The sequence below is a fragment of the Heterodontus francisci genome, chromosome 7 (assembly GCF_036365525.1).
Source record: "Heterodontus francisci isolate sHetFra1 chromosome 7, sHetFra1.hap1, whole genome shotgun sequence".
Lineage (NCBI taxonomy): Eukaryota > Metazoa > Chordata > Chondrichthyes > Heterodontiformes > Heterodontidae > Heterodontus > Heterodontus francisci.
The window spans coordinates 26,375,012-26,387,672 of NC_090377.1; the positions used below are offsets into that span (position 1 = coordinate 26,375,012).

The window sequence follows — 12,661 nt, forward strand, 5'->3', positions numbered from 1 at the left end:
ACCATGTGGTTTGGTTCAACTAATGGCTTCCTAGGCCAGTTTAGAGAGAAGGTAATTGTCAACCACATTGGTGTGCAAGTGGAGTCACATATATGCCACATCGGGTAAAGGTTTCCTTCCCCAAAAGAACATTAGTGATCCAGTTAGGTTTTTACAACAGCCTGACAGCTTCATGGCCACTTTTAGTGGATTAATTCTTTACTGACAAATCTGTAGTTGCATAACAGAGGCAGGTAGGGATCCTCACAGAATGCTTGAGTGAACTTGGATGAATGATTACACGGCTGTCAGCTTTACGTTCTAATTTCTAAGTGGTGCTTCCTCAGTTGGTTAGTCACTGGCAAGCAGTTGAGGTTCAATTATTCATAATTCTGTTTTGTGCAATTTGTTTTTTGTGATGTAAGGCCTAGGCTTGATTTCCAGCACTTTACTTCAGTGAAGGTGTGTTTAAGTTTGCCATCTTTTGCCAAGTCCAAAACTAGAGAGGGTGTGGGGCAAAAGGCATTATTGTGGCTTGTGATTTGCATTGATGCTGGTGAAAATCTATCAAAAGCCAATGAGTCATTGTCTAATGGAGATAGCTTGGATTTGCCATTCTCTTCTTAGCACTCTTACTAAATCTCTGGAATTTAGCAATCATTATTTAACTCATGGTGACTGTGTTTATAGAAGCATACAGCACAAAAAGAGGCCATTCGGCCCATCCAGTCTGTACCAGCTCTTTCAGAGTGCAATCCAGTTAGTCCCACGTCCTAGTTCGTTCCCCCTATCCCTGCAATTATTTTGAAGGATATATAATGAATTAGTTCTGACTTAATATCATTATAAGTGTATACTATTGATTATTTTATTCTAATATAGAGCTTCTCTATGTTATTGTGGGAGACAGCAGAATAGTGACAAAATTGTATTCTCTGCTTCCACTTTATAGAGAGCTGACACTATTTGCGTTTTGCACTGGAGAGTCTGGTTTTTGAATGGCCTAACTGCAACTTTTGAACAGATGAATTTATTAAAAATCAGTTGGGTTCCAGTCACTGCCAAAACTATGACACATTACACATCCGGTGTTGTAATCATTAGGAACAGCTCCTTATAAATTCTGCACCTCTTCATTTTTAAAGAGCGAGCCACATAAAATAGGCTACACTTTTTAACCAAAATGAGTGATCCATGCTTTAAATGAGTGAGACTCGATAGGTCTGTTAAAGAATCCAGGTATTGGCAGTTTATCCCTTTTTTGGTAATTGATTGTTTTCATGACATAAAGTCATGGAGAAATTATAAGGACCTTGAGTCTGCTGTCAATGTGAACTGGATAGCCACTAACATTCTTCAATGTTATTCGGTCTCCCTTAATAATTCTTTAATTTTTTTTTTAAATTAGGAAGTCCAGTGGGAACTCTTCTTCTAGCCTCGGTGACATGGTGTCTGGTACGTGGCGTTCTCCCTCCCCTTCTGCAGGTGATTTTGTTCTTGCTTTTAACTCACACCTGGAGTATTCGACTTGCAATTTCTCAACTGACTTTAACTCTGTGGGTATTTTAGCGTATTCCAAGAATACCTGATCACTGTGTGCATTGCATTGCAGAGTAAGTAACACATTCAGGAGTTCTGAAAGTGTCATAAACCATGAGAGTGAAACTCGAGTCGTTTATGAGTGTATTCTGAACCCCAAGAACTCTTATATGTAAATATAATGAGTTTCTCACTGCTTTACTGAAATACATTTGGCTGCTCAGTACAGGGAATGTGACTGAAAGTAGATCCAGTCCAAGGTGGATTGCCAAGCCTGTCTGATACAAACTGCAGTGTCATTGTACCCTGTGTCTTGTTCTTCTGCTATGTTGAATTTTATATTATTGAGTACGCTATAGAAAAATAGCACAACCCAATTATATATGCATATGTAATAATATAAAAACATTCTGTGCATCATTTCTACAATATAATTATTAGCAATTATTGTGCTATGGATGTTATTTCAAATTATGCAGATTTTGACAGCTGGAATGACCTTTTATATTCAAATACTTGATATCCGATGCAACTGAATTTGCATATAGTGATATACAGGGCTAGATCATTTGTTCTTAAAAAATGTTCTTTTTCCATTGCAGCAAAACAGAAGCAAAAAGTGGTGAGTTTGTTTTCTAACCTGTTGTTGTTTTCATGGCTATCAACGTGACCAGTAGACCTATTTCATTCACTGTCAGGCTATCACCAGCTGTGAGGTTGTATGATCCACTGAACCCATTGTAATGAAGAGAGCTGAGTCTGTTCTACAGCATCAGATTGTGAATCTGTTGAAATGAATGGAGTTTGGTCTATTTTCTGCATAGCCGTCACAGACTTTTCATAAAACTTTAACTTTCTTTTGATACATGTTTTACTTTCTGATCCTTTCTAAAAATGCTTATTAGCAAAGGCCCAGTCATACTGGCAGGACACAGAGATCAAAAGAACCGAGAAAGTCCAAATTGCCACCTATGTGGCGTGATCCAGGAAATATAAGCCCCGATTTGAACATGGGGTGGGAGTCAGGAGAAGTGGGGCCAAGGTAGGGGATGAACCGTCCTGACCTCGGCAGCATGAGGCCTGGGAGATTTGAATTCCCAAGCCTCATCTGTAGAGCTTCAGTCAGGTTCCTGCCCAAATCTGGTGGGAAGCGGCATAATGGGGGCATGTTGTTGGATGGCATGGACAGAGGGGATAGTCCTCAGGATTCAGGTTAGGGTTGGAGAGAGGGTACAGGAGGGCCTTGCCATTGAAGTAGGGGAGTGGACCAGGCATGGAAGGTTTAAACTTTCCTGCATGGTCTGGAGGACTATTCCTGCTCCTCCAGGCCCCATGAGGGAGGTTTAAAAACTAAAATAACAACTTTTTGGGCCTCTTTTACCCTGACTCCTCTTCCCGCTTTGTTGGCTTGGTCGAAAAGTCACAACAGCTTCCCTGCACAAATGTCTGGTTAAAAAAGCAGTTGGGCCCTGTTGACATCATCGGAGCCCAATCTCCAAATTTAAAGAAGGGCGCCACTGGTTTCAGGTGCCCTTCCCACCTGTTAGGAAGCACAGGTTAAAATTGGAACCTGTGGGAAGACATCACAACCTTGGGTTGGTAAGTCCCACGGGCAAATGTAACTGCTCATCTACCCAGTCTCTTGGTTAAAATTGCTGTTATAATCATAAGATGCAGCATCAGTTTTGTGTCACATTTTATCGTTTTACAGAAGCAATATTTATGACCCACTAACACATTATAAAAAGAACCAAAAAAAAGCATCATCCAACATAGAACACATTTATGTGAAAGTAACATTGAGGCACCAATGTACAACTGACTAGTCTGATGCCAAATATTCCTTGACTAGCACATAGGTTACTGCATTATGTAACATTTAGGAGCAGCCAAGGTTATTCTTTTCACCAACCAATGAATTTTCTGAACATTAAATACTAGGTAAAACTGTCAAAATCAAATGGTAGAACTAGCAGCGACAAAATAAATGTTCCTATGAACATAGAGTTACCCATAGGTTCCCCCAAATAGAGTATTGTATCTTATTTACACCAGTATTCCTTTTAGTTTAGTTATACAGCACTGAAACAGGCCCTTCAGCCCACCGAGTCTGTGCTGACAATCAACCACCCATTTATACTAATCCTACACTAATCCCATATTCCTACCACATCCCACCTGTCCCTATATTTCCCTACCACCTACCTATACTAGGGGCAATTTATAATGGCCAATTTACCTACCAACCTTTTGGCTTGTGGGAGGAAACCGGAGCACCCGGAGGAAACCCACGCAGACACAGGGAGAACTTGCAAATTCCACACGGGTCGCTGGAGCTGTGAGGCTGCGGTGCTAACCACTGCGCCACTGTGCCGCCCAATAGTTAATAGTTGCCCATGCAAGGAATATCTGTGAATTCTGATATACTTGGGACTATTTGGCAAGTGTCTTTACGACAGCAGGTATCACAGAATGTCCACTGGTTTGAGGCTGAATTTAGAACCATAATTTCTGCTTTCATGTTTGTGCTGAATGCCATCTAATTTTGCTCACTTGGCTGCAAGTGTCAAGTAAAGAGTGTGTTTCAATTTTGGGTTTTCACGGAGCTGTTTCTCGCAACCGTTTCACAGTAGTGAGGGGAATTGAGAAGGTAGCTAGGGAACAACTCTTCCCTCCAGCAGGGGGATTCCAGAACATGGGAACATAGGGCTAGAAATTGGATAGTCCACTTTTTTGGGTATGGGGGTCGCAATTCGCGGCCTTCCCACACCCGTTTAGATTGAGGTGGACAACACGCAAACTTTGTGTACCCACCTCAACTGAATGATTGTGTCGCTAGCTGATGCGCCTCTAGTGCTGCTCTCTTCTCCTGAGTGCTGCAAGCGAAATCTGCACACAGCAGAAGGCCCTGTTAGCATTGTTTGCGACCATCTGGTACAGGCCCCCTGCTCTTCTTAAAGGCAGGCTGCATCTTAAAGGGAAGCTGCACAGAAAGATTGATGAAATGTAAATTCTTGCAAAGCAAGCACCAGGGCAGGCAGACAGATCCATAGTGATGGATACGGTGCTGGAGGCATCAGTGGTGCATGTGTGCAGGAGGAGAGATGCCATGGACCCTAGAGGATCATCCTGAGAAGGGAGCAGATGGCCCAGAAGATTAACTCCCAGAGTCTGGATCTGAGAACCTGGCAGCAATGCCACAAGAAGTATAATGACCTCACACAGGTGGTCAACTTCAATGAACGCATCATCACATGACATCTCATACCCACCACACCACCAACTTCTCACGTTGCTCAATGCATCACCCCCATCACTCACCCAGCAGCATTCCCTGGCATTCAGGACTTTGTTTTTATTCATTCATGGGATGTGGGTGTCGCTGGCTAGGCCAGCATTTATTGCCCATCTCTAATTGCCCTTGAGAAGGTGGTGACCTTCTGGAACCGCTGCAGTCCATGGGAGGTAGGTACACTCACAGTGCTGTTAGGAAGGGAGTTCCAGGATTTTGACCCAGCGACAGTGAAGGAACGGCGATAAAGTTCCAAGTCAGGATGCTGTGTGACTTGGAGGGGAACTTGCAGTTGGTGGTGTTCCCATGCATTTGCTGCCCTTGTCCTTCTAGTTGGTAGAGGTTGCAGGTTTGGAAGGTGCCATCTAAGGAGCCTTGGTGCACTGCTGCAGTGCATCTTGTAGATGGTACACACAGCTGCCACTGTGCATCGGTGGTGGAGGGAGTGAATGTTTGTGGATGGGGTGCCAATCAAGCGGGCTGCTTTGTCCTGGATGGTGTCAAGCTTCTTGAGTGTTGTTGGAGCTGCACCCATCCAGGCAAGTGGAGAGTATTCCATCACATTCCTGACTTGTGCCTTGTAGATGGTGGACAGGCTTTGGGAGTCAGGAGGTGAGTTACTCGCTGCAGGATTCCTAGCCTCTGACCTGCTCTTGTAGCCACGGTATTTATATGGCTACTTCAGTTCAGTTTCTGGTCAATAGTAGCCCCTAGGATGTTGATAGTGGAGGATTCAGCGATGGTAATGCCACTGAATGTCAAAGGGAGATGGTTAGATTCTCTCTTGTTGGAGATGGTCATTGCCTGGCACTTGTGTGGTGCGAATGCTACTTGCCACGTATCAGCCCAAGCCTGGACTCACGGCTAACATCCAGATACTCCACTTCTCCCCACACACCTACCAATGCTGCCAGCCTCACACCCAACACTCACTGCCTCCAAATACCTCCAGCTATTCAGCCACGGCATGTATACCACCCAAACTCAATGCTCCGCAACCACTGACATTCTGCCCCTCTCTTGCAGGATGAAGTGGCACACAATAGAAGGTAGCATAGCAGAACTGGTGGGGGTCAAGGACGCCTGCATCTTCTGAGCTCTACGGAGGTGATGGCTCTCCGCATCATTGGGCTGGATGCAACGAGGCGCGTGACATCTGACGCCACTGAGAACATTGAGGATTCCAGCATCTTCCTGCCTTATGCCCTTTCTCAACTCCCAAGGCAACCTCGCGCTGCTATCTGAATGATGAGCAAGTTGCAGATAGTGTGACCATGGACCTTGTGCTTCCCACCCCACCCCACATGCCTTACATCAACCTTCTCCTTCTGAATTCCTGCTTTCAGACACCCAAGAGCTGCTGCCTGCCCACCCACAGCAGCCCAAGGAGGAATAGAGAGAGTGACAGCACAGTACTGATGAAGAGATCCCGTCACTTTATTTGACACTCGCAGCCACCAGCTCACATGCCCGTACTGCACGTATGTTGGATGCGAGTGTAGAGTTGGGATCAACACATGGTGAGTCATGTTGGAATGAGTGGGCTGCAGCCAAGCTAGGAGTCCAGGATGGATCATTTTACAGTTCACTGGAGGGCGAGGTGGTGGACAAGTACTGCTGCAGAGGACTCAGGTGAGGACCTGGTTGGGGCAGCAAACAGGAGAGCACTGAATGGGCATACACACCTAGATGCCCAGTTCATTGGTTGGCCTACTATCACTACCAAGGAGCATGGAAGAGCCGGTCCCACTCCAAGTTGGCAGAGGGGACGGCGCAGTGCTTGTCCTCTCGACTGTATCTGCTCCATCACCCTGTCAAGCTGCAGACCCAGAGACACTGCCACTGCTGCCCCCATACATGCTGCCCCTATACCTGTTGCATCCTTTATGTGCACAGTTCACCTACTCCTCTGCTCCCCTTTGTGGATGTGGCATCACTCTCTGGCAAATTCAGGAACTCGCCAAAACATCTCCAGAAACTTTGCAATGGAAAAGATTCCAAAAAATTACCTTACCTACAACCAGGGTCCTTGGTTCTTTAAAAAATGCTGCTGCAGGGCTCATCTTGCAGCTTCATGCTTATTTTCTCCTTGAGTAAACAATACAGATGCTGCCTGGACACTCGTTGGCCAAATTTAGAATCCTGGCATCACATAAGCTGGTCGGGCTGCGTGATGTCAGGATAGTGCCAAATCAGTGACTTCCGGCGCACGCTGGGGACACACCTGTGTGCACCCATATTTTTGCAGAATGCTATGTCGGCTGCACAGAAAGTTGTCAGCAGCACATTGTGCTCCAGGAAAACAGAGGCAGATGTCCGTAGTGCCGCTAGAAGAGGCGCTATGCTACTGAGTTTTGTGCCTATCTTAAGATACAAATAGAGGCAGTCAATAGCAACCCACAAAAATATCTTCACACACAAAGGCTTGTGAGGATTTAAAAAGCTATAGATGCAGAATCAATTGAGTTGTTTAAAAAGGAGAGGGCTACCTGTGAAGTAAGAGAGATGGAGAAAGGGCAGGCAATTGGATTCAAGGAATTCAGAGGCTGCCTTGGAATGAAGGGCCTACTCCTGTTTTGACATTTCTAGTTCCCATTTGTGGACTCCGTCTCCCTTGATCTGGAAGCTGTTCTTTTTCTGTAAATTGCTCTTTCACAGCTGCATATCCAGATGGCTAATTACCCAATCTGTGTTTTGACAACTGAATTTTTGTTTTAAAAAAATGAACAGATAGAAAATTGCGGGAGGGGTGCCTGTAATTTCCCAATGTACATTTCTAATGGGTGAGGCTCCACATTGGAAGCACACAGTTGGGACATCAGCACTCCAGTCTCATTATTGTCCTCACTTCAGAAATGACAGACCTTGCACATGAGACCGATTATGATAACAGATTAAATGCATAAGACACAATGGTTTGGCAAATATTGAACAGTGAAATTCTCAGAACTGCAGCATATTCCTTTTCTTACCCAGTCAATTCTTTTGGCGTCCAGTTTCAAACAAACTTAACAATGTTGATATTCATTTGTCAATAAGTATGTTAATTCAATACATTCAAAAGACTAAATAAATAATTGCACGCGTGGAACTGATCACACATTTTCCAGCAAAAAGACATTTATGTCTGACTACCTCCCATTCCTGTTATATATTTCCAGACAAATGATTTAATCAGCTCAGTATAACAAGAGTTTACCAATTATCAGCTAACTGTCCTTTTGACATTCGGAGAATCGAACCATTTACTTTGAATGCAACTATTAGATATATAAATCAAAAAATCTTACCCAAGGTACCAGACACAAAACAATCAGAAAAAATTACAACTTAATTTAAGCTCTTTTTTTTTCCTATTTATTGTACTTGATAGTTAAGAAAAGTATTAGCAATTGCTTTGCGTCTGAATTCTGGCATGAGCCCAGTATAGTTAACACTGCATGTGCCTAATAAGGCTGTCGGCAGGCTCATGCCAAAATGGCCCGTCCGCTTCATTAGGATATTACTGGTGAGCTGTGGGTGTCCGTCATGGCCCCAAAGCAGCTCTCCAGTCCTGGAAGGAGAGCGGCTTTGACTGGCTCAAACACTTGCCGAGGACCTCAGGTGAGTCCGGGAATGTAGAAAGCGCTTCTAATGTGGAGCCAGGACGAGCACTCCTCCTTTTGTCTCCATGTTAAGACAGGTGAAAAAACAACTTGAAACGTACCCTTGGGTGGCTGACTCGAGTGGTCGCTTTAAGGAGTGCTGGTTTGGCAGCTGTATGCAAACGAACCTGATGATATCACTGAAGGCTACATCTAAAAATGTGAAGGAGTGTTAACACACACAGAGTGATTATTTTCTACTGGCATCCTCTAGTAATCTAAAGGGGAATTTCTGTAATAATAACCTTTTCAAAGTAAGCCTCCATTATCTCCTGGAGGAATACCCCAGTAATGACTTAAAGGGCTCACCTATGGATCACTGTAATCATTCAATCTATATGGTATTCAGGTCTCCCCATTGAACGCACTCTATTAGGAAACTCAACTGGATATCAAGCAATTAGTCTATCACATTCCACAGATGAGCTACTTTGGAAGCTAAGTATTTTTAATAAGATCCATCTATTGTTGTGGGAAACATAAAGAGGCAAATATAGTGTGTTACACTGCAAGTGCTTCCTCCTACAGTAACATTCCCATTGAATTAAGACATTAGCTTGTTTAAACTATTAGGATTTAATGAGTATTCTCATGCATCATTACTATTCTTAATTAATGCAGACTGAACACATTCCTCCTTATGATGTGGTGCCGTCCATGAGGCCCGTTGTATTGGTGGGACCATCATTGAAAGGTTATGAGGTAAGAGATACTGCTGGATTACATTTGTCTTCAGTCATGTTGAAAATAAGTTGGTGCAGTTGATAACTTTAGCAACAAAGTTCTTTTGGTTCCCTCATACCTGTGATCCAGAACAAATCATTGCTTGATCTTGTGCATTCCTGCTGTGCCTGCAGAGCTGGAACTGAAACTGTAATCAATTTGAACTGGGCAATTCATATCTGCTCACGGATCACTTGCTTTCATCTAATTCAGAAATGTTGTATTACATTGGCTTAGAAAAACACCTAAACCGCCAGAGTGTGCTCAACTTAATTTTCTTGACCTAGGAATATCTAGTGTATTTGATGGATTCCTGAGGGTACTTTTTTAAAATTCATTCATGGGTTGTGGGCGTCACTGGATAGGACAGCATTAATTGCCCAAACCTAATTGTCCTTGAGAATGTGTTGGTGAGCTACATTCTTGAACCACTGCAGTCCATGTGGTGTAGGTATACCCACAGTGCTGTTAGGAAGGGAGTTCCAGGATTTTGAACCAGTGACAGTGAAGGAACAGCGATATAGTTCAAAGTCAGGATGGTGTGTGACTTGATGGGGGACTTGCAGTTGGTGTTCCTATACATCTGCTGCCCTTGTCCTTCTAGGTGGTAGAGGTCACGGGTTTGGAAGGTGCCGTCTAAGGAGCCTTGGTGCATTGCTGCAGTGCATATTCTAGATGGTATACACTGCTGCCACTGTACGTCGGTGGTGGAGGGAGTGACTGGCACCTCATCCACAAACAATCAAGCAGGCTGCTTTGTCCTGGATGGCGTTGAGCTTCTTGAATGTTGTTGGAGTTGCACCCATCCTGGCAAGTGGAGAGTATACCATTACACCCCTGACTTGTGCCTTGTAGATGGTGGACAGGATTTGGAAAGTCAGGAGATGAGTTACTCGCCACAGGATTCCTAGCCTCTGACCTGCTCTTGTAGCCGCGGTATTTATATGGCTACTCCAGTTCAATTTCTGGTCAATGGTAACCCCCAGGATGTTGACAGTGGGGGATTCAGCAATCGTAATGACATTGAAAGTCATGGGGAGATGGTGAGATTCTGTCTTGTTTGAGATAGTCATTGCCTGGCACTTGTGTGGCGCGCATGTTACTTGCCACTTATCAGCCGAAACCTGGATATTGTCCAGGCCTTGCTGCATTTCTGCACGGACTGCTTCAGTATCTGAGGAGTTGCGAAGGGTGCTGAACATTGTGCAATCATCAACAAACATTCCCACTTCTGACCTTATGATTGAAGGAAGGTCATTGATGAAGCAGCTGAAGATAGTTGGACACTACCCTGAGGAACTCCTGCAGTGATGTCCTGGAGCTGAGATGATTGACCTCCAACAACCACAACCATCTTCCTTTGCGTTAGGTATGACTCCAACCAGTGGAGAATTTTCCTCCTGATTTCCATTGACTCCAGTTTTGCTAGGGCTCCTTGATGCCATTCTCAGTCAAATGCTGCCTTGATGTCAAGGGCAGTCACTCTCACCTCACCTCTTGAGTTCAGCTCTTCTGTCCATGTTTGAACCAAGGCTGTAATGAGGTCAGGAGCTGAGTGGCTCTGGCGGAACCCAAACTGAGCGTCACTGAGCAGGTTATTGCTAAGCAAGTGCTGCTTGATGGCACTGTTGATGACACCTTCCATCACTTTACTGATGATTGAGAGTAGGCTGATGGGGCGGTAATTGGCCGGGTTGGATTTGTCCTGCTTTTTGTGCACAGGACATACCTGGGCTATTTTCCACATTGTCAGGTAGATGCCAGTGTTGTAGCTGTACTGGAACAGCTTGGCTAGGAGCGCAGAAAGTTCTGGAGCACAGGTCTTCAGTACTATTGCTGGAATGTTGTCAGGGCCCATAGCTTTTGCAGTATCCAGTGCCTTCAGTCGTTTCTTGAAATCACACGGAGCAAATCGAATTGGCTGAAGACTGGGGATTTCAGGAGGAGGCCGAGATGGATCATCCACTCAGCACTTCTGGCTGAAGATTGTTGCAAATGTTTCAGCCTTGTCTTTTGCACTGATGTGCTGGACTCCCCTGTCATTGAGGATGGGGCTATTTGTGGAGTCACCTCCTCCTGTTAGTTGTTTAGTTTAGTCGATAGTTTAGTTATACAGCACTGAAACAGGCCCTTCGGCCCACCGAGTCTGTGCCGACCATCAACCACCCATTTATACTAATCCTACACGAATCCCATATTCCTACCACATCCCCACCTGTCCCGAAATTTCCCTACCACCTACCTATACTAGGGGCAATTTTCTTTTCTTTCTTTCTTTTGGGCCTCCTTATCTCGACAGACAATGGATACGCGCCTGGAGGTGGTCAGTGGTTTGTGAAGCAGCGCCTGGAGTGGCTATAAAGGCCAATTCTGGAGTGACAGGCTCTTCCACAGGTGCTGCAGAGAAATTTGTTTGTTGGGGCTGTTGCACAGTTGGCTCTCCCCTTGCGCCTCTGTCTTTTTTCCTGCCAACTACTAAGTCTCTTCGACTCGCCACAATTTAGCCCTGTCTTTATGGCTGCCCGCCAGCTCTGGCGAATGCTGGCAACTGACTCCCACGACTTGTGATCAATGTCACACGATTTCATGTCGCGTTTGCAGACGTCTTTATAACGGAGACATGGACGGCCGGTGGGTCTGATACCAGTGGCGAGCTCGCTGTACAATGTGTCTTTGGGGATCCTGCCATCATCCATGAGGCTCACATGGCCAAGCCATCTCAAGCGCCGCTGACTCAGTAGTGTGTATAAGCTGGGGGTGTTGGCCGCTTCAAGGACTTCTGTGTTGGAGATATAGTCCTGCCACCTGATGCCAAGTATTCTCCGAAGGCAGCGAAGATGGAATGAATTGAGACGTCGCTCTTGGCTGGCATACGTTGTCCAGGCCTCGCTGCCGTAGAGCAAGGTACTGAGGACACAGGCCTGATACACTCGGACTTTTGTGTTCCGTGTCAGTGCGCCATTTTCCCACACTCTCTTGGCCAGTCTGGACATAGCAGTGGAAGCCTTACCCATGCGCTTGTTGATTTCTGCATCTAGAGACAGGTTACTGGTGATAGTTGAGTCTAGGTAGGTGAACTCTTGAACCACTTCCAGAGCGTGGTCGCCAATATTGATGGATGGAGCATTTCTGACATCCTGCCCCATGATGTTCGTTTTCTTGAGGCTGATGGTTAGGCCAAATTCATTGCAGGCAGACGCAAACCTGTCGATGAGACTCTGCAGGCATTCTTCAGTGTGAGATGTTAAAGCAGCATCGTCAGCAAAGAGGAGTTCTCTGATGAGGACTTTCCGTACTTTGGACTTCGCTCTTAGACGGGCAAGGTTGAACAACCTGCCCCCTGATCTTGTGTGGAGGAAAATTCCTTCTTCAGAGGATTTGAACGCATGTGAAAGCAGCAGGGAGAAGAAAATCCCAAAAAGTGTGGGTGCGAGAACACAGCCCTGTTTCACACCACTCAGGATAGGAAGGGGCTCTGATGAGG

General features: G+C 45.2%; 1 protein-coding gene across 1 annotated transcript in view; it reads left to right on the forward strand.

Annotated features, from left to right (window-relative positions):
- Nucleotides 1–12,661, forward strand: part of cacnb4a (calcium channel, voltage-dependent, beta 4a subunit) — a 308,607-nt gene that overhangs the window by 248,805 nt on the left and 47,141 nt on the right. Inside the window, exons 6-8 of the mRNA XM_068034482.1 lie at nucleotides 1,388–1,464; nucleotides 2,121–2,140; nucleotides 9,076–9,156. Of these exons, the coding sequence (XP_067890583.1) occupies nucleotides 1,388–1,464; nucleotides 2,121–2,140; nucleotides 9,076–9,156 (178 nt within the window). The remainder of the gene's footprint in view (nucleotides 1–1,387; nucleotides 1,465–2,120; nucleotides 2,141–9,075; nucleotides 9,157–12,661) is intronic.